Genomic DNA, 21,282 nt, shown 5'->3' on the forward strand with positions numbered 1-21,282 from the left:
ACATATATTTATATGGCAGTAGGTGAAGAGATTTTCAGTTTCGAAACGTAATCACTGCTCTATATATAGACCCTCAATTTCTATCGCGAGGATATTTGCGCTTTTAAGAGGTTTGTGTTTATTGCCAGTTTCCCAAAACTTTCATGAAGGCCTAAACTTCAAAAATCGGTGCAGACCCTTGAGAACACTTCATCGAGTTTGAAACTGACATTTTCCCGTTTTTTGGCTCATGTAAGCTATGTCAGCCTCTCTTAGCTTTGAGTCCAGTCAATGTCGACAACGTGAGTTCTTTATCATGCGATTTCCGGATGTCTTGACTGATATCGGCTTGGATGGAAGGTCATTCCGCTTATTATGCGAATAACTGAAATATTGCTGTAATATTGACAGGGATTTACTTGAACCATGTTAATTAGTTTGATTTATTTCCGATACCTCGTTCAGCGAAAAAGGATTTAAAGATCTTTCGTTATTCTTTGGCATGTGTTGACTTCTAAAACCTGTACACAATGAAAGAAAAAGCAATTAAAAGAGTTAAAGGACTGTTAAAGGACTGTCTTGGATCACTTTTCGTTCTCAGAAAATAGTACCAACAATTGCCATTTTCTCATCAATGTTAGTAATACTCTCGTTACTTAGCAAGGTGTGTCTTATAACCATCATCATCACTCACCCGGCTGTTCATTGAACAAAGTTTGGCATGACATGATTCAACATTTTACACCGTCCTTATCGAGCTTGAATAAGTCAGCGACTCTTTCAGATTAGATGCACAGTTAAACCTGTGTATAACGGCCACCCTCGCGACTTGAAGAACTGGCCGCTTAATACAGCTGGTGGCAGCTTAGTACAGGATCACTAAAAATACTGAGCGTAGTCTAATGATATGGTGCTGTACTTCAGCACATCAGCTTACAGTACTAGCTTTGTACATGTTATTTCTTTATAGTAATGATGGATCGCATTCTAAACACAATAAAATACGACATAAAATGACATTTGGCTTGGTTTCCGTTCCAGGGTGGTCGCTCAATACGCGCTTTTTTTTTACTTTTTTGCGCGCTATTTTTCGCGCTGCGCCCCAACTAACTGAACGCCTGGAAGAGGCTGAGGTGAAAATAACAAAGAAAGACAAACATAGGACTGCCAAAGGGTGGCCGCGGCCGCTTAAGGTGGCCCAACACAGTTTTCGCGCGCACTTTTGCTGATACAATTCAGCGCGCCCACAAGGATTGCATAAAACAAACATGCTGTCAATAGAGAGATCATTTTATTTACTAAACACCCGCAGTATCTGTGCTATTTTTCTCTATAATTGAACGCAGTGCATTGATGGCTTTAGTCTTTTATAACGATATGTTAGAATAGGTAACGATGCAAAGAGCCCAGCAATTCTCAGCTTATTCTTTCTTACCGAAAGAACCCAGTTAAATGCGCATGCGTATTAAGTCAAAAAATTGCGATTGAATGAAAAATTGAACTCTCGGAAATACGCCTATTTCTCGAGAACCACTCATTAGAATTTCACGAAATTTGGCACGAAAATACTTTAGGAAATAAGTAACTGGAGTATCGAAAATAATTGAACTTTAACAAAGGAAATTCTAGATATTCCAGTGAACCTTCAACAAGGAATAATTAAAGATCTCTCTGTTAAATTATTAGCAAAATGGTGTTAACTTGTAAGAATCGTTACAAGCTTGTTGCATGCAAATTACAACGAAAATCTAATGACTAGATTTTCTGCAAATAAACAACCGATTTTAAAGGCCTGTTTATATTTATTCATGTTGCCATGGCAACAGCACTTACGTCAGCTTAATCATCAAAAAACCAACGTTTGTATTGTTAACTTACTTGCTGCCATTTTTGACGACCGAGGGATCAAGGGTTTTAGAGAAGAAGGTGAATGAAACACAAGTATCGAAAACTGTGTTCAGCCACCTTAATAGAGGTGGCCGCCTAATACAGGTAACAAATACAGCGTTTGTAAGAGCGAAAACTCGGGACTTTGAAAACTGCCTAACAGAGGGTGGCCGCTTAATACAGGGCCGTTATATACAGGTTCGACTGTATAAATGTATTTAAGCTTTAATTCAATTAGTTCTAATACTGCTGGGCGGCTATCTGGGTTATCAAGTCATTCAATAATTATTTACGTCCAGAACTCAAGTAGGGAAAAGTTGGTAGCCACCTTGTTGTTATGTCAGGAGTTTGTTTCACGCATTTCCAAAAGTGGAATTACTCCAGGTTGCGTTACCTCGAGAATCGTTCTTAAAGCCTCTGCTACTACTGTGTTTAACCAACCACTTGAAAAGTACCGTCAACTCATTTAATGTGGCCATTTCGTGATGGAACAAAATCCGAACAATGGAAGAGCAATTCTTTTGAACTCGTTTTATTTACAACCAATACATCAGTGATCATATAATTCACTTTTTACGTGCGCAAGTAGAACAGACAAGGTTTTACAACGTCGATGAAGTTGAATGCAGTTCTTTACAAAAACTACCTGCAAGAAACTATTTTTATGAATGAAAGTCTATTTACAAGTTCGAATTCATCAGAGCTGTTGATAAAATTCACCAGGTGAAACCCAGTCGCTTTCTGCTGTGGCCCGGATTGCCGTAAATTTTAGTATGTGAACCCTGTACTGTCTCATCGGAGTAATTGGGCAATTGCACGCCGGTTCCATCACATACAAGGTAACTTGGTCGAAGCCCCTTTTTGCCATCAAATTTCGGCCCTCGGCCCCCTCCGGGTCCTTCTCGGGCAGCTTTGATAAGCGGGTATGGATTACGGTCGTGCGCCTTGGCCTCAGCAATGACCTTGCTGGCGTATTCTTGGAATTGCACCTCTTCCTCCTTGAGTAGGGCCCCATTGCAGTTATCCAAGTCTAATTCTGCCGCTCTGGCTTGTTGCGCTCGGTCTTTCAGTTCTCCCTGGTAACAAAATAGAAAGGCTTGCTTAGGTCAAGTGATTTCTGACGATTGAGGGACGAATTAGTGAGACGGGACAATGGGACAATGGACAATGGACAATTAGTCAGAGGGTGTCACGGGACGTTTACGGGACTATTTAGGCATTTGTCTGGAGAGTTAAGTCATTCTAGGTTTGTCAGTCCTAGTGTTCGTCCACTTTTTTTTTTATTAAGCTTTTGTTATATAAACAGCTTGTACACTATATAATTGCAAAATGTTCTAGCTTATTGATTTTGTACCCTTTCCTCGGGGTTTCTTGCTGGTGCATTAGATGAGGAATACGTTTCGTCTCGGTCCCATCATAAGCATTTACCGAACAATATCGTCGAATTTTCGTGTTACCGTAGTACTTACATACAAAACCCCTTCTTATTCTAAAAGAACTTACGATTTGCTGCGTTTGGAACTCTTTCAACTTCTTGCATTCGCCAAGTTGTTCAACGCGCTTCTCTTCTTGTTTCAAGTGATACTAAGCAACAAAAGAAACAAAACAGTTAGAATGTTGGCCACCTTCGCTCAATTGATCACTGATTAATGCAATTCAAGAGTTTTCATTGGCTTAGCCATCGTGGTATATGGGCCAATATACCATGCTCTACGAATATGGTGAGTGTACGCGTAACTTTTTCGCGCGTTTTTATTTTTATTATACTTTACTTTTCTATATTTTTGGGACGTCTTTAATAAAACAATAATTCCACTACACTTGTTAGATATGAAATATTAAAGACTATCGACCATCTCATATCCAACGCGCGTTAGTGGAATAATTGTTAAGTTAAGGGTTGCGGATTGAACATACCAGTTTATCAGATTCCACTCTGTTTCGAAGTATTTCACGATCCTTCTTGGCTTCCTCCATGGCTTGCCGTTCATTCTCTTTCATCTACAACGAAAACAAGGCAATAACGGTTAAGAATGAGTGAGAAAATAACGTTATAATTTACAGTACATTGTACTAGAGATTAATAACATATTTCTTTCCGCACAGTCAATTTGTTTGTAATTAACCTTGGAGAAGGATTATTCGCCGCTAAAATAGATTGCCCATTAAAGCAGACAAAATCAAGAGCTGTCGATCAGATCAAGTCTTCATCTACATGACTGTAGATGAGATCGTTGTAGTATAGCTATCAAATAAAGAAGAAAACAGGTAATACACGAAACTTTGCCACCTCTTGAGAATTGCTTCTGTCATATGTTAATCAAAAAAAAATTGATAACGGTACATGTACATCCCTGTTCAAAACAAATAAACTGGGCTTACACTGGATAAATAAGATAAAAAAGCATTCTAAAAAAAACAAAACAGTTTACCATGTAGATCCTGTGATCATGAATTTCCTTTTTCGTCTTCATGTCGGACTCGTATTTTTGTCTCTCTTCCGCCTAAAAGAACAAAGACCAAGAAGCATGAATAAACAAGTCTCTTCCAAAGAACGAACTGTATTTGTCCTGCCATTCACTCATTTAATACTGTATCGTTTTGTTTTCTCCATGAATTGATCCATCTGGTCCAACCTTTTGTAGAAAAAAAGTGCGAAGCTTACGTTGATTTGGAACTGGCTGGTAAAGAACTTTGCTCTCATCGATTGGAGCAATGTGTCTAGACAGACACCTCCAACTTACATTTTTATCGCTTATTAGGCAGCAACGAGCAAATGTAGTGATGATAGTGGGTGTGCCCCCTAAAAATGCTAGCCTTTGCAAATTCTCTTGCTAGTACTAGTGCAAGAGGTGAGGCAGTTTCACTTTCTGTCCGTTCGCTAAGAAAATGGAATCAAAGATTTGTGTCGACTGACCTCGCGTTTGCTTTCCCTTTCTGCTACAGCCTTTGCTATTCTGTCATCTTCATCATCGACTTGCTGTTGTTTCTGATTAGCGAGCTTCTTTCGCATTCGTCCAGCGTGATCTTGGAACGCTCTGTAAACAGAAATCAGCAGAACTTATCACTTTAAACGGCCACAAAGACAACAACAACAACAACAACGATTGATGATAAAAACTGGCGTTTGTTGAACTCTGTAAAAAGTTTTGATAACAGCAAGTGTGCACTTATTTCAGCCAATAAACAAGTTCCAAAACCACTTGTGACTTGGTCTGAACGCGTTTTCCCGCGCTTGGCTCCGGTAGCATGTGTTTGCTTCAAGTTGTGATAGGTTAATAATAATAATAATAATAATAATAATAATAATAATAGTAATAATAATAATAAGGTCCTCTATAAAATAAAAAGTATTAAAATCTAAAATAAGAAATACAAGTATCACAGATCTAAAATATAAAATATACAATAATTAAAACTATTAAAAACTACCAAAACTACCTACTGTCATTTTTTCTAAAAATGTTTATCCATTAAGAACCTTATAAGGTTTTTCTTAAAAATTGTGCATGGCATTGGTTCATTGCATTGTTCATGTTTGTTGTGATTGGTCGGATATGACTAGACAAATCAAATGAAATACTTACCTAAACAGTTCTGTTTCTTTCTCTTTACGCATCTTCGCCATTTTCTGCAGAATAACACGAAAATACAGCCATTAATATTAGGGAGCAGTTCGTCAGAATTTCTGCCAAATACTCTGTTTTTAATTCTTCCAGTTACAAATAACGGTTCACTGGGTGGCCCCATCTGCAGACCGTTTATAGCCCCTCTTTTTTTAAAGCTGTTAAACTATCCGTAGTTTAAAATGCACAGAAGCTTTTTAACTGCCTGCAAATATTTCTCAATCATAGCAAACGAACACTATTTTATTTGGGACATAGTATTTGCACAAGAATTTCTAACATTGTTCATGATTGTACATTTGGTTGACGCATGTTTGGCCAACATAATTGAAGAGCTTTGTACAGCATTTTGGGGATACTCAATGTATTAATTAAAATGTACATATTTTACATGTAGACATTTCTGGCCACTTGGACAGTTACTGAAACAGGATACTGGCTATAAGTTTGATACAATTACTGTGGCACTTTTTAGGCAGGTTCACAAGTCTTTTGCCGGATTTTACACTCCCATACACAAATATTTGCAACAAAGATTTGTTCATGATCATCTTTACCTTTTTAGCCTGACCAAACTGTCGAATTTCTTCCTCTTCCTCTTCAATGTTCTTCTGTTCTATTTGATGTCTGGCCTACACAAAACCAGGGATCACTCAAGTTAGCAAATGACCTATAACAAAAGTGTACATCTTGACAGGGATTAAAAAATGAAAAATGTTGGAGGCTGCCCTTTCCATGTATATGCAAATATTGCATTTTTTGTCTATAGAAATATGTTGGCCTTGGGAATGGTAAATGTCCAAAAAGGGGATAGAAGTGAGGTACCTGGTTCCTGCTCCTAAGCTCAACTAAATCTAATGTACCTGAATGTATGACTGGATTTAAGAAACGTGGTCAACAACAACAACAATGCAAAGTGCATTCTTTACATTAGCTAAGTGAGCTATGTGCGTGGATTCTACAAGCCCTAAAGGTGCAAAAAAGGAGGAAAGTGCAATAAGGAAGACAAGAGAGTAGAGGAAAAAAAAAGATGGAGTCAGACATTCCTTTGAATTTTTACATGTATATCGTCTACTTTGATATTAGTCCTTATCCAGAAAAACAAAAGAGAAGAAAGAAAGACTAGACCGATAGGGAGAAATTATTTTTAACAATGGTTTTCATAAATCCAGAGGTCTATAGTTACACACAAAGGCATGCTTTGAGTAGAGGCTCTCCAGGGGCTTTAACTCCAAACAGGATCTTTTCAATGCTAACAGGAAATGTGCTTGATTAAAAGTCAATCTAGAGGTTTTTATCATTGTGTACTTACTTCTCTATCAGCTAACTGCCTCTGATGTTCTTCCATGATCTCCTTTTTATCCTTGAAAAAACAACACCACAAAAGCCGATCAGACAACCATTTCTCTCCAGCACAAATGTATGTGTTATATCATAAACAGTCCTATAAGCAATCCATTTCCCTATTTCAGGGGTGTCACTACCATTTTCAGCAGGAGAGCAACTGGTTTTCACAGGTGGAGTGAACTTCTTTATAAGAAACACATTCCTCTACATGGTCAAAGCCGGTCAATTTGACTGGTGCTTGACCCTTAATGAAACCCCTGCTAAACAAAAACACCGGAATAACAAAAATTAAAAATAAATTATCTTAGGTACAAAGAATGTTATTTTTAACAATTACCTTCCGTCGTTGTTCCTCAATGGCTTGTTTAGCCGCCATGTACATATCCACTTGTTGTTTAATGTTTTCTCCTTCTTCAGTGTCAAGTTGCTGTGCTTTTTTAGACTCTTCAATGTGATCAAGAATTCTACAAAAATTCATGAGGTAAAGAATGTTGTGATTTATTTATAGCTTATGAATACCTTGAAGAAATTTTTACTGACTAACTAAAATGAAACAGCATGTACCCAGTCATTACTACAACACAAGAGGTAAGTGTATATGTGCATGTATCACTTGTTAGTTTGAGTTTTGACCCAAATATTAATGTCAAGCTTTCTTCCTGTTGATATACATGACTTGCATAAGTGTACCCCTCACCCCCCCCCCCCCCCACCCCCCAACAAAAAAAAGTCAATATCCTTAAAGATCTTGACCAGGATCTGTGAGGGTCTTAATTAAACTTTTTGATAAGATCCTGATTAACCTCCTTTCCAGGATACTTGAAAATAATATTGTCACCAGAGGTATGCATAACTAAAGCCTTAAAGCTAAATGTACTCTTCCTTGTACTGCATGCAGTTATACCACTAGTCATGTAACTGTGCATGTGCAGCATATAGTAGCTGTTCATAGAGACATGAATGATTAATGCAGCTATGACAACTTAAGCACATAACTGCAGTCATCATTACTGTCATTATATATTTCTCCACAATTCAGATATCTGATTTTTCATAATACACTTGCATAGTAGCTGTTCGTAAGCAGTTCACAGTCACTAGGTGATCATATAATGTATGTCCTGTAATGTGCTACAAGCAGCACTTACTGGAGGTTTTGGAAATCTGCCACTGCTTTCCTGTCGTTGTATCTTCTCAATGCCCTCTTTTGGTCCTCCATGATAGCCTCTTCACGTTGCTAGAGAAAAACATGCAAACAGCAGGTCAACAACTCTACATTCTCTTGTTTCATCTTTTCCAAACACAGTAGACTAGCAACTTTAAAGATGAACAGTGTACAGTACTTGTGTTTTTGAGCAGATACATTTTTATAGATTGAATAGTCCCATCACTTACCCTTTGTTGTAGTCGCAGAAGATGTGCCTCTCTGATCTTCTCAGCATCAAGCTTGCCATTCTTCATTTCAATCTGGGCATCTCTCTCCTTAAGAACCTCTGTTAGCAGCAGTGCACCCTAAAAATAAAGAATCAAAAAGGCATTGAACATAACATGAGCTGTAGATATACAGGGACACTGAAAATGTTCTGTTTTTGCTTTGCATTATGTGATCAATGCTGATTGTAAACAAGATTTATGGTGTCTGTATCTCTGGTTTCTGTAGCATGAAGTGACTAGAAGTATTTTTACTCCTCCCTGGATGGGATGTTAGTCCATTGCAGGGTTACCCCCAGCATTAAACTCACTGGTATCATTTATACACCTGGATTGAGAGAGGCACTGTGAGAGTAAAGAGCCTTGCCCAAGAATGCAACATAATGTCCCCTGCCAGGATTCAAACCCTGACCTCTGAAACCGGAGTTAAGTGCACTAACCACGAGTCCACTTTGTCTCCCACAAGGATAGTGTCCTAGGGCTGTACAAATATGTACATGTATGTACAGCTCTGTGTTTAACATTCTACAGGATTCTGGAGTCTTGTTGGACACAAATATTTGAACCATCTAACGTTAATGATCCTCTTTCAAGGCCTGGTCTGAGTTGCCACCAAGGGTACTACATCAGCAAAACTGACACACTGGTTGTGGGTGAAATTTGGGTGGCAGGGACATGCAAGACTAGGCAGTTGGGGCCCAGGAAGGGGGCCATCCTGGGGGGAATACAGATCAGAGGGTACTGGGGGTAGCCACCCTGAAATAAAAGTTCCAGACTTGCCTCCAGGGGCGAGGCCCATATCCCACAATCCTGGACATAGTTTGAACCATCTAATATACAGTGTACATCTACATGTACATGCACATACAGTTGTTTTGAAAAAGTTGCCCTACCAAAGTGCAAAGGCATAATTTATCAATCAGCATTGTTGGGTGTGCTCTTATGCTTCTGCAGGACATCACTTTGTTGAAACAGCTGTAACTACATGTATATATTTACTAAATTGCGGAAGTCATCTGTTTACAGTAACATCAGTTCTTACATGGAATGTCTTCACTCTATCAGTCTGGTAGTACTGAAGGGTCTTCGCTCTCTCAATGGCCTCCTTTCTTTTCTGTGCCTGGTGTTTAGCTTCTTCTATGTCAATCTTAACTCTTTCCTCCTGTTAAAAGGATTTTTACAGTTAAGAGTTAATTTAATTGCTGTCCAGATCTTAGTAACCAAGAGTGATGGTCATACTGAGGGACTGTATCAACCCTACGTCCTGACGTTCAATGTATTTGCACTTTTACATATTTTGCCATTAAATTGATTAAATAAATTAGAGACTTATTACATGAATCGGAGTATTCACAAAATTTTGCAGTAGGTGACTTTATTGTTGGCAAAGATGACTGATTTTTTTTGATCTTTTTCTGAAAAAACTGCTCAGCTGCAAAGCAAGATCATGAAGTAAACTGTGGCTTTACACATTTAAGATTTGTTTTTTTTCCTTACCTCCTCCTTCTCTTCTCTGAGTTTCCGAGCTTGCAGCTTCTTTAGTCTTTGTCCCTGCAATAATATGTTGAAATGAGAATAGGATCTTACTTAAGTTGTTAACTAGTTGAGTGTCAAGCAGAAATTTCAATTTTTTATCGTGCTTGTTACTGGGGAAGACATGTAAGCTTGCATGCATTAAAAGTATGATCAAAAAGAATCGTTATTGCCTTTCAAGAGTTTTAACAGATCTTTTTACTTATTCCATCACTTTTTAAATTCATTTCCCTAAAATAAGCCTTTACGTAAAGAAACGCGCACACTAAATTCGAAAATATCATACCTCGATCGTATTTTCCCAATGTTTTACCGACTCCTTCGACAGAGCATGGAGTTCTTCCCTTTCTTGTCTCTTCGCTTGCAAACGCATTTGCTCTTCGTTATAATGCGAAAGACTATTTTGTATTCGCCTCCATGCTTCTGGCTGGAGAACTGTTACCTAAAAACAGATCATTGTATGAGAGTTAGGACAGATTCCTTTGTTGAGCGACAGAAACAACTGGACGACAGATTTCAAGAAACTTGTGTCTCGTCGACATTAAAACTCTATCTCACCTCTCGCGGATCAACTCCTTCAGGAATGACACTTATATTTGTTCCACCCATTTCTAAACGACGAAAAGGTAGAAAAATAACTTAATTTCACATATCACTCAAAAATAAGCGTTTACGAGACGAGATTACCTCTTGTTTGGCCTTCTCGCCGACCATGCATGATTCTTGACGCCATCTTGGTTGGAGTTGCTTCTTGCAGTGGTCAGAAGTTTGCCTTCGTTTCCAAGGCGACTTCCAAGGCAACATTTCATAAACAGTGGGAGACTGGGTCGAAATGACCTAAAACGCGGGGCCGGGGGAAGCCTGGGGACGAATAGTCCGTTTATTCCGTTGAGCAACGAACGCGGGATCACATAACGCCTTGAAATCGGGTCTAAGGGACGAAAAACTACAGCGAAAAAATATATCGATATGATCCTGACTTATTTTCAGTATGAGCGACCGGTGACGTTATAATCCACAGGGAATTTATTTAAAGGGTGATTCATGATGGATCGAAGAAGGAGTATTTACAACTCTCTAAAACTTTAAGGCGGGGTTACACATGAAAATTATGTAAAAGATCGAATTCTTGTTTTTGCCAGAATTTGTATCTTAAGGTATTAAAGTTATATTTTGAGAAACATTTCTGTCACTGTAAGTTCAAAGCTTGTTTTCTCAAAACGAATTATTTTTGCCTTTGAGAAAAGATATCTCGAGAACGATTTGTCCAATTGAGCTGAAATTTTCAGGATTTGTTGTTCTAAGTAGGTTCTGTGCTTTAAGCTTAGAACTTGTCCATCCAGTGCATTTTGTCGAAGTTATGCATTGAAACGTATGCTGGTCTATGCCAGATTTTCTGTATCAGATTTGACTGGTCGCCATTTCATGTGCTTTTTAACTATTCAAAAATGTCTATGCTTAAAACAGTAATCTATTGGTCTTTTAAAAAATGTAAAAATTATTCATTTTAATCAATTCACGTGGGAGTTATCTTTTCTCAAGTAAGTCCTGGTATTCTTCAGCAGGCGGCAGCCGTTAATCAGCCGTTGTCAGGTTACAATACAGTTCTAAGGTACAAAATATATCTTTTAATAATCTTTGGTCTTTAACCTTTCTAGAAGTGTTTACCTTGCCATAGTTTGTAATTAAATCTTAGCCACGGAAAAAGCCTGGGGTTTGAAAAAATGGAGTGTTTTGATGTGTACCCCCTACTCAATGGCCCAGATCACTTAGAAATTTTGCATGAACAGTACGAGAATACAACAAAAGACGCGAAAAATATGCGCAAGGCAGCAATGATGCTCAACGGAATCACGCTATATCTGGATGTGAGTTGCTGGTTTGCATGTGACGTTGCATATTCCAAAATAAAAATAAAAAATAGCCAATTCTTCTGATTCTTCCGATTCATCAGATATATATCGTTTTGTTATAGAGCACCTTTGAATTTTCAAGCTTTTGCGCTGCCTGAGATTGAAATGGCGGCCTAAGAAGCTGTCGCGTAGCTAGGTTAAAGATGCTGTGTGCTAACTGAACGGTCCTTGCATTGAACTAAGTTTTAATTAGCAGGTACCAGAGATCTAGTGAGAAACATTTTCGCTTGAATAGCAAAACTCAATGACAGATATTCTGTTACTTTACAGCCGCCTCCTCGGTGGGACGTAAGATAGCGTCTTCATACACAGTCCTATAAATTTAAGTGAAACATTTCTTTAAAATAACGCACAGTCCTCTATCATATCTCAAATTCTTAACTTTACCACCAGTTTGGTGGCGTGACAGTGTAAAATCATTTTTTACTCGGAAGGTTTATTTTCGGGAGGGTACACCATCTGAGAAAGGAGGCAGTGAGCTGGCCAACCTCGTTACCAGGGCTTTTCCTTTTTTCCCCTTTCCCAATCTTAAGGGAAAACCCTGGGGACGAGGTTAAACGCTGTCCTCTGCTCGAATGGTATAAGTCGAATCGTGGCTGAAGTCATTGTTTTGTGTCAGTTGGACGGGACACGAAAATGACATCGCCCCGTCCCTGAATCACTGTCATGCTTGACACACTGAACTTTGAGCCAGTCTTGATGATATTTTTCACACTGTCAGTCTAATATTTTTAGTCACACATTCGCTTTAATAGTTTATTTCTTTACCTTGACATTTTTGAAATGTTGAATAAAAATATATTTCTAATTATGATGAATGCCTTAGGCCCCGTTCACGACGTCGGACAAAATAGAAAACCGTTACGGCGTTTTTCAAAGGTACTTCGTCCTGAAATCCTGACGCCGGCGGAATTTTAAAACGCACCAATCACCGGTCATTTTGGATTTGTGTGAAAATTAAACTCGGGCAGGAAATCACATGATTAGTGTAACGTCATCATTTTCGAAAAGCTGTGTTTTCAAAATGTTTTACGTCCACACGAAAACGAAAAGGCGGCGTTTTCCAGTCTGAAGAGCATTTTGAAAAGCTCCGTTTTCGTGACGGATTAGTGTGGACGGTAGGCCTAACCATAATATATAGTTTTTTGCCAGCCTAAAAGCGTAGCTCCTGGGCCGGGTTGTTCAGAGCCAAATTAAACTAACCCAGGAGAAGGTAGAATTTTGATTTGAGTTTTGTAACTTTGCGTTGAGGTTTTCTGTATATTGTTTGGCCTTCTGTTTTGGGTTTTAATAATCACTATATAGACAAAACAAGGTAGCAAAATACATTTGTATAGAAGAAAAAGTTATAATTCGGTTAACTTTTAATCCTGGGTTAGCGTTAACCGGCTTCCGAACAATCCTGCCCAGTTTTCAACAAGTTAACCTGAGATGAGCCCGCGATCTAATGGAAAACCAGCAAAAATACACGTGACCTCGATGAGCACTAAACTTGATCCCGCGATATGGTCACGTGATACTGGTCAGCGGATACCTTGTTTTGACAGGTGTCAATTGATCATAACACGGATGTCCAACATCAAAGGAGTACACCGTAAACCAAGGCCGCATGTCGAGCTATTATTTGGAGTATGGCCGCCATGTTGCGCGACTCCGTCGTCGCCGTCGTCGCCGTCGTCGTGCGTATGTGCCCACGAGCAATACCGCTAGCCATGATAACCATGAGAAAATCAACTCATGGGTTTCCTTTTCTTTCCTATATGAGTATGGGTCTCCGCTTGGCGGCCCTTCGGGCCGCCGGACCTCCGCTAGAAACAAAGCTGCGTCTTCAAATTGGCCTAGTGTGAACGGGGCCTTAGAATTACCTTCTTTGCGAGTTTACTGATAATGTAATAACTGCTTTTGACCGTTTGATGGAAAACGACGACGATAATGTTTTTTTTCTGTAATATAACTTGATCTAAAAGCAAATCCTAGTACTAATGAAAATAAATCATATTACATGGATGATTTTAATAGTAGTATGAGCCTGGCATCTGAGTTCTGGTGAATGCAAACAAATCGTAGTACTAATGAAAATAAATCATTTTGCATAATAACAATAACAGCTTTATTGAAGAGTCAATGCATTTAGTATTAACTACTAATTGGGGACACAACAAAAAAATAAATTAAATTATTTACAATTAAATAAGTAAAAAAACAAAAGAAGTGTATATACAATCAATCTGCAAAAACGCATCTATAAGTAGTACATGAAAAAAGTAGGCATATTATAGGTAGTCTTTAAGAATTACAGAGGTTACAGCAATTATTGTCGTTGTACAGAAAAGACGTGAGGTCTTTTTTCCTAATGTTCTTTTTAAAAGATTACAAATTCGATATTCAGAGAGCCTTTCAATTTATTATCTAGTTTCGACCATATGCGCGGTCCTTGATATCTTAGAGAATGTTTTCCATAGTTTATAGTACTAAAAGTAGTGATATCAGAATCACTATTTCTAAGTGAATAACTAGTATTTTTCTGCTTAAATAGTTCGTCAACAATACTCGGCGCAAGGCCATATTTTACTTTACATTAATATAGCGATATCTTGTAGTCTACGATTTAGTAGTGAATGTAGCTCTGCTCGAACCAGAAGGTCTTCATATGTTTCTGAATGGGAGTTAAATACTGCTCTAAGTGCACTTTCTTGAATCCATTCTATGTTCCTGCTGTCAGAAGATCTGCAATTATGCCATACGAGATGACAATATGTTAAGTGAGGCAGGATGGATGATTTGTAGATTATCAGTTTTGCTTTGTAAGGTATTAGATTTCGCAGTCTCGATAATACTCCTACTTTTTGACTTGCTTTTATGCGGATGTTACTGATATGGTTGGTGATTTTGTCGGTGATTTAATAGTTTTATGAGCCCGGCATCTGAGTTCTGGTGAATTCCAGTCTGGGTCAGTAAATTGTCAAAATGTTCCTAAAAATATTTTACGGGGAGTAACGATTATAATTAAATTATGAATGTGAAATATCTTTACTACTCCCTTAGACAATTTCCCTATAAAGCACGCTGGTATAAAATGTATCGAGCGCTACATTCGAAGGCATTATAACTAAAAAGGTGCCTGACTGAAATGGATTTAAGAAGTTCTGATAAATTGTTTTCAACACGTATCAAAGTTCTGGCATTGTTTATCCTCATCCCCACAAACAGTAACCCATCCCGGGTTCTTTTTTGGTTTAGGATGAATCCGTCTGGTTTTCGGATCAAATGCAATCTTCAGGGGCAGATATTTTGCCCTCACAACACCATCTCTGAAAGAAACGAAGGATTATAGAAATTAGATATTATTGGGATTGTACTTTCTTTCAGGTAGATAGGCGGCTTATTCCTGAATACCAGGGACGTAGCTAGGATTTTTCAAAGGAAGCGGGGCGGGGGGAGGGGGTGGGGGGTCACACTGTGTCAAAGTGAGGGTGTTTACCAGATTGTGATAGCGTTTTCGCCACCCGTTGTAGGTTGTTTGCTTAAAAATAGCTTACAAAGAGGGGGGTCACGGGCACCCCAGGTCCCCCTGGCTACGCCCTTGGGTACCGTCCGTTTTGAGGACGCTTTGTTGATGTGTAACCGAGCTCTGAACTGCCTGGCAATGTTTGTCCAGGTTAAACGTCATCATATATTACCAGATAAACCAATACACGTTTTTTTTAGTAATTTTCGTTTTTTATAAAAATATCGAGGTTAAAATTGGCGATATTTTCTGAGAATATGTTGAGATTTTGTTAATTTTGAGGACACTTTTTTGCGGGTTGATGGGAAATAAAATACATTAAAATCACATGTTTCTAAGTTTAATTTTATTTTGCCTTAAAAATCGTAATATTTTTTTCTAGCATAACATAACTGGCTAACAAAATAGCGAGAAAAAGTGCGCTAAAAAGCACGTGCACAATGTACCACAAAACAGACACCACACAGTTATATCGATCGGATAGTTCAATTCCTTGTCACGTCCGATTTATTTAACTCAAACACATGCACTGTTATTTAAGAACGCAGACAATAATATTTTTAGTCTAAAGTGGGCAGAAAAATAAGAATATCCAGTCTGGGCATGAAAATTAGATATTTTTCCTTTTTTTTAAAAAAAAAAAAAGAGTGCAAAGGATGATTATGGCAAGACAATTTTCATGCTAAATTATTTTCCACGTTGGATGATGGAGCGGTTTTCATAGAGTGTCGTAAAACCAAAACCAAACCAACTACTTACCAAAAAGACTACTCAGCCAAACCGAAGTAGAACCAAAGCCAAAACCAAAATCAAAGTAATTACCCGATTATTTTCGACACTCAATTGAAAACAGCTTGAATTGGGAAGCAAGATTGTTGTTTGCTTTAGCCTAGCTTGAAGTATCTCTAAGCATGTTTACCTCTTAATTAATACGTACCTAGATATAGTTACTTTCAACATCTGGGTTGCTCTCACACTCTCACAGTTTCTGAGGACGTAGCGTTCGAACGACTCTATCAAGAATTTATTGGGTCTTTTGCCTAGTCTTCCATAAACGCTCTGCGAAACAAAAGAAATTAAAGCGGAATAAACAACGAGAAACTGTTAGAAAACTGGAGAAAGGAGAGAGCAAACAATATAGCAAAGTTAACGAAATAATTATGCAAAAGCATTTCTTGTTCTTCGAAACTTCCACTCGTGTTTTTATAACTCGTTAGAGACACGGGGAACATCTTTTCCATTTCTCAATTATTATTAGCCATCAAAAACCTTACCGGATCGCTTCCACCCATCGTCTCCTTTGGGTGAAACAAGAAATTCCCGAGGCTGTATGCTATCAGTTTGTTGTCCTTGATATAATGAGGTTGCAGCACGTGCGGATGTGCTCCAATGATGATTTGCACCCCAAGAGACGTTAGGTGTTTGTTTATATGAAGTTGGTACGGAAGTGGTCTTAGATAGAGTTCTTGACCATAGTGGATGAAGACAACTATGATATCCACGTTAGCCTTCGAGAGTTAAATAAAAAAATCACTGTTAGTGCTTTCCTATGGTTGGTAATGTCAGTGAGTTACTAATTGCTGGAGGTGGCAGATCAGTTGTCTGGCAACCTCTCTCAGCAATACAAGCCCTTTGCACAACTGTGCCGTTACATATAAAAGGATATGCCTGTCAAGGTTCAGCAGTTAAAGGGCTAGGTCAGTCAATTTTAGGCCATTTCAGCCCTTACCAACTGATTATATTTAGGTTTACTGGATCAGTATCGGAAAGGATGACTTTTTAATTTTTATTATTGCTTAAAACACAATTACAAGAGGGATACAAACAATAACATAGTTAGTTACACTAACGTTAACGCTTACACTACTCACTAACGCTAATTACGAATTTACATTACATTACATTCACAGTCAGCTAGATTTAATTAACGGTGCGGTTGATAATAGGGAGGCGCGGTGGCCTCATGGTTAGTGCGCTCGTCTCCGGATCGAGCGGTCCGGGTTCGAACCCTGGCCGGGGACATTGTGTTGTGTTCTTGGGCAAGACACTTTACTCTCACAGTGCCTCTCTCCACCCAGGTGTATAAATGGGTACCGGCAAACTTAATGCTGGGGGTAACCCTGCGATGGACTAGCATCCCATCCAGGGGGGAGTAGAAATACTCCTAGTCGCTTCATGCTACAGAAACCGGGATAAGCTCCGGCCTGATGGGCCACTTGGCTCGTAAGCAGACTTTACCTACCTACCTACGGTTGATAATATTTAGCTCTTATTAACCGAGCAGGAGGTCTGTATGGGAGAATCTTGACCGAGGACTGTACACACGACCGAGTCAAGATTCTCCCATACAGACCGACTGAGCTCGGTTAATAAGATGTTTATTATATGGCAAACAAGAAACAAATAATTCGTTTAATGTAACTGGTTTGTACTAGCTGACATTTTGCTTGCGAAAGGCGATGAGCTGAATTTCAATATGCCAAAGTTTGCTTGTCCTCTTTACTTTTTTTTCATTAGGCTTTTTGTCGTTTCCACTAATATTTGTAGAAAAAAATAGTCAATATTTTTGTATTTTAGGTTGACATTTTTTCACCCAAAACGTAACCGGTCTAGATCGGAAAATCTAGACCGCGGTCAATATCGATTTAAGCCAATCAAATTCGAGAATTCGGTAGTTCCCAGTCCTTGTAAGACACAGCCATATAATAAAAACCTATACTAATTTGTACGGATACATTTATAAATCAGTATATGCATATAAAATTATATACCTGCTACTAAGCTATTGAGAAACTTGAAATATTTACGGCAACATGTTTTGCCATTTTTGTAATGAATAGATTTTTTATTGTTCTTGTTTGCAATTAAAGGTGCTAGTTTTTTTAGTTTCTTTTGTTTTGGCCTTCAGTAAGGATAAAGACTGCTTGATATTTTTACAACGGCATAAATAAATGGTATATTTCCCAAGAATGATTATATGATTTAACAAACAATTCCCTGGGTTGTCATCGGAGATACCAAAAAGGATCGTTATTTCATCAAGCTTATGAATTTTCATATTGTAAGTATTCAACCAAGAAATAACAGAAAGTCGTAAGTTTTTAGTATAAGCACAACTGATTAGAAGTTAAAATATTTCAACAACCTTCTTTAGATTCTTGACGTCTCTAGTGGCAATATCATCTCGATAAACAGCAGGACCAGAATTGAACAACATTCTCATTTCTGTGCAGTTTTTGTTTATGGATATGATGTCACAGTAACCAAGAAATCCTATCTTGATGCCGTTTCTTTCCAGGATCAGAGGTTCCTATAACAAGAGAACAAACAATTGATGTAAGATAAATTTCAGTGTGTCTACAGACGGGATGTCGGTTTGTTGAAATTGACTCTTCCGTATGAGATGATAAAGGAACGGAAAGACCTGTAAAATCATGACCCTTGCTGTAAGCTTCTGTGATTTTGCTCTGCTCCAAGACGCGTCTGTTACCAAGACTTCGTAAGAGCAGGAGGCACACAGAAATTAAATCGGGCTCTTACCAAATGCATAACATGGTTCACTCGGAAAGAATGATATTAGCTAACAGACTTACACTTACTTAACAGAAGGACAAAACAGACAATTTGATTGAGGCCCCGAGCTACTGTAACAGCATGGTCAAGGAATACAGAAAGGCCTCAATTGAAATCGTCAATCTAATCACCCAACACACTACCGAAGGACAACTTCAAACTTTTACCACAAGGAATGAGTCCTTAGTTCAGATCAAGATCCTATATCCAAGAGAGAGCGGCACAGAAGATAGCCGAGACAGAATAACAGTCATAAAAACGTAATTAACCTTCACATCATCGGCATCCGTCGATCTCGGGTGATCATGGATCTGCGCCTTAAAGAGAGTTGTTCATCTTGTATTGGAATCACGCTGTTGACCCAAGAACTAACGAGCCCCACCTGCCCGGAAATCTTCACAAGCTAATTATGTAAGAGGCTCAGTAAAACGTCAACCTTCAGCCATATCAATGTCGCAACCTTAATGTCCATCGTTTAACGAAGATGTGACGTGGGTAAGATGTGTGCCCATCTAAATCACTTTTGTTAATGGAGCACCGTCACGGTTTGCTCATCTTGAAAAGTTCAGCCTAAATTTTCAAGTTTGTCGTTTATAATCGATGTTAGTCTTCTCCATTCTTAACCATCCTTTTTCCTTTATGATTTACCATTTCTTTTTGTGTTTTTCTATCTTAGTGAACTAGTATTTTCAGGTTTCTTCAAATTTAAAGTTAATTCTGTACCTGGCCAAAATGACACAAAATACCGTGACTAGGCTTCTTTAAGAAATCGCCACCAGTGCGGACTTTGATATACGTTTAAGACCAACAAGTGATAAAACATACACATCCAAGAATATATACCGAAAGAAATGATAAAACTGTACCTGAGATGAGTCATATTTGCCAAAACTTATACCAAAATATTGAATCCCTATGTTTTTGAGAATATCCACGCTGAAGTTGGCGCCTTCGGAACCAAAGTCGTTGAAATGATTGTTGGCGACTGTGACTGCGTCAAATCCTGCAAAACTGAAAAGAAGCAGAGGTTTACTTCAGCCAAATGATAAAATCAATAATTTAAGTTGGCTTGACGTAGTCTATGTGTTGACCTGCGAATTAATAAATTGTGATAACAGCTTTAACAGAGAATACGCAGTTACTTGGTTCCAAAAGTCGAGTTTAATCCAAAAACATACTCAGAGCGTAGCCAGAATATAACCAGAATGTAATCCGGCGTCCCACCACGGGGGCGTTACCGAAGAACAATTTAGAAAACGCCTGAATTTGTGCTCGGCTCCAAACAAATGATCTAATGTTTCGTTTAGAAATTCTAAACCCCTGTTGACTGCCAATCGGCTCATTGTTGTTCTAGGCTATTCCATTATACAGGGTGTAGGCAGTCAGTTATTCTGCTCGTAAATATTAACTACTTAGAACTTCAGGTAGGTCTCACTACAAGGTGTTACACGATAATACAGATAGACAGGTGGTTACCATGATTATTGGACTTTACCTTAACTGCTAACTGTTGGCTTTTTCATGGTTACCAATATCGGCAAATTCGCCCCTCACAAAATTTTCATTCCGCGATTACGCTTTACAGTAGTCCTTGAAAAAGTTAAAGCAGTTACGTGATGGCTTGCTCATCTTGAAAAATTTATCCAGAACTTTTCAGGCTCATCGTTTTTAGTACGTGCCAATCTTCTCCATCCTTGTTCCTTTATGGTTTATTGTTTTTTCCTTGGTATTTTTCTATCTTAGTAAACTTATATTTTCTGGTTTTCTTCAACTTAAAGACGAATTTGTAAACAATTTAATTAGGCGTCATTTTTACTAAACCATATTGATACGGTTATTGTACCTCAATGTTGGGGCAGCTTCTGGACTCGCATCTAGTATAACTGTCTTTTTTCCTTTGTACATGTGGCGATAAACATCTTGGCTAACAAAAGGAGATTCCAAATTACCAACTGAAATATCAGCTTGTCTGATGTAAGGTGCCACATCATTAAACGAGTCGTTGTATGTGTGATACTTGTGTTCCACGTAATATTTGAGGGGGCCAGAAAAGGAAATATCTCCTACAAACAGTAAAGTGATGTGCTCTGAAAGAGAAAAGAGTTTACTCGTTTAGATCTCCGTTGTTAACGTTTTGGTGCGTTATAGAATGCAATATTCTGAATATGGGAGTAATATCGATGAACTTCTTGTTCGCTAGGATTAGCTGGGGTACCAATTGCACAGCAACCCATTCTAAGAAGAGTGGGCGGCTTTTTACAGACTGGGTTCGGGGAATCAATTTCCAAATTGAAGATTATCATGGGGATCAGATGCACTTCATGAGCAATCAGTTTATACAAATAAACAAGAATAATGACTGTAGAAGAGTTCATAATAACCCTCATAGTATGTTTCAGTATATCAGTGGATCCACGCGCCAAATTATTCAGTCTCTTTGGTTGAAGTAGGTATATGGTATTATGGGCAATAAAACCTGACTTTT

At 38.4% G+C, this 21,282-nt stretch overlaps 2 protein-coding genes across 2 annotated transcripts in view; both read right to left on the reverse strand.

The window, feature by feature from the left end:
• Nucleotides 1-1,790: 1,790 nt before the first annotated feature.
• Nucleotides 1,791-10,871, reverse strand: LOC145488033 (cilia- and flagella- associated protein 210-like). The gene is made up of 16 exons (XM_081466798.1): nucleotides 10,491-10,871; nucleotides 10,362-10,414; nucleotides 10,090-10,245; nucleotides 9,768-9,821; nucleotides 9,313-9,432; nucleotides 8,235-8,351; nucleotides 7,988-8,076; nucleotides 7,177-7,303; nucleotides 6,805-6,855; nucleotides 6,050-6,124; nucleotides 5,454-5,497; nucleotides 4,784-4,904; nucleotides 4,299-4,370; nucleotides 3,784-3,867; nucleotides 3,370-3,450; nucleotides 1,791-2,942 (listed from the first exon to the last, which is right to left on the reverse strand). The coding sequence occupies exons 1-16, from the start codon at nucleotides 10,534-10,536 to the stop codon at nucleotides 2,583-2,585; spliced, it is 1,650 nt and encodes a 549-aa protein (XP_081322924.1). The 5' UTR covers nucleotides 10,537-10,871; the 3' UTR covers nucleotides 1,791-2,582.
• Nucleotides 10,872-14,318: 3,447 nt separating this feature from the next.
• LOC145488002 (capsule biosynthesis protein CapA-like) overlaps nucleotides 14,319-21,282 on the reverse strand; it is a 16,242-nt gene continuing 9,278 nt past the window's right edge. The window contains exons 2-7 of the mRNA XM_081466767.1: nucleotides 20,641-20,884; nucleotides 19,664-19,808; nucleotides 18,370-18,534; nucleotides 16,499-16,732; nucleotides 16,162-16,283; nucleotides 14,319-15,027 (exon numbers count right to left, since the gene is read on the reverse strand). Coding sequence (XP_081322893.1) covers nucleotides 14,877-15,027; nucleotides 16,162-16,283; nucleotides 16,499-16,732; nucleotides 18,370-18,534; nucleotides 19,664-19,808; nucleotides 20,641-20,884 — 1,061 coding nt within the window. The 3' untranslated portion in view covers nucleotides 14,319-14,876. The remainder of the gene's footprint in view (nucleotides 15,028-16,161; nucleotides 16,284-16,498; nucleotides 16,733-18,369; nucleotides 18,535-19,663; nucleotides 19,809-20,640; nucleotides 20,885-21,282) is intronic.

Source organism: Orbicella franksi, chromosome 5, assembly GCF_964199315.1.
Source record: "Orbicella franksi chromosome 5, jaOrbFran1.1, whole genome shotgun sequence".
In the NCBI taxonomy this organism is placed as follows: domain Eukaryota; kingdom Metazoa; phylum Cnidaria; class Anthozoa; order Scleractinia; family Merulinidae; genus Orbicella; species Orbicella franksi.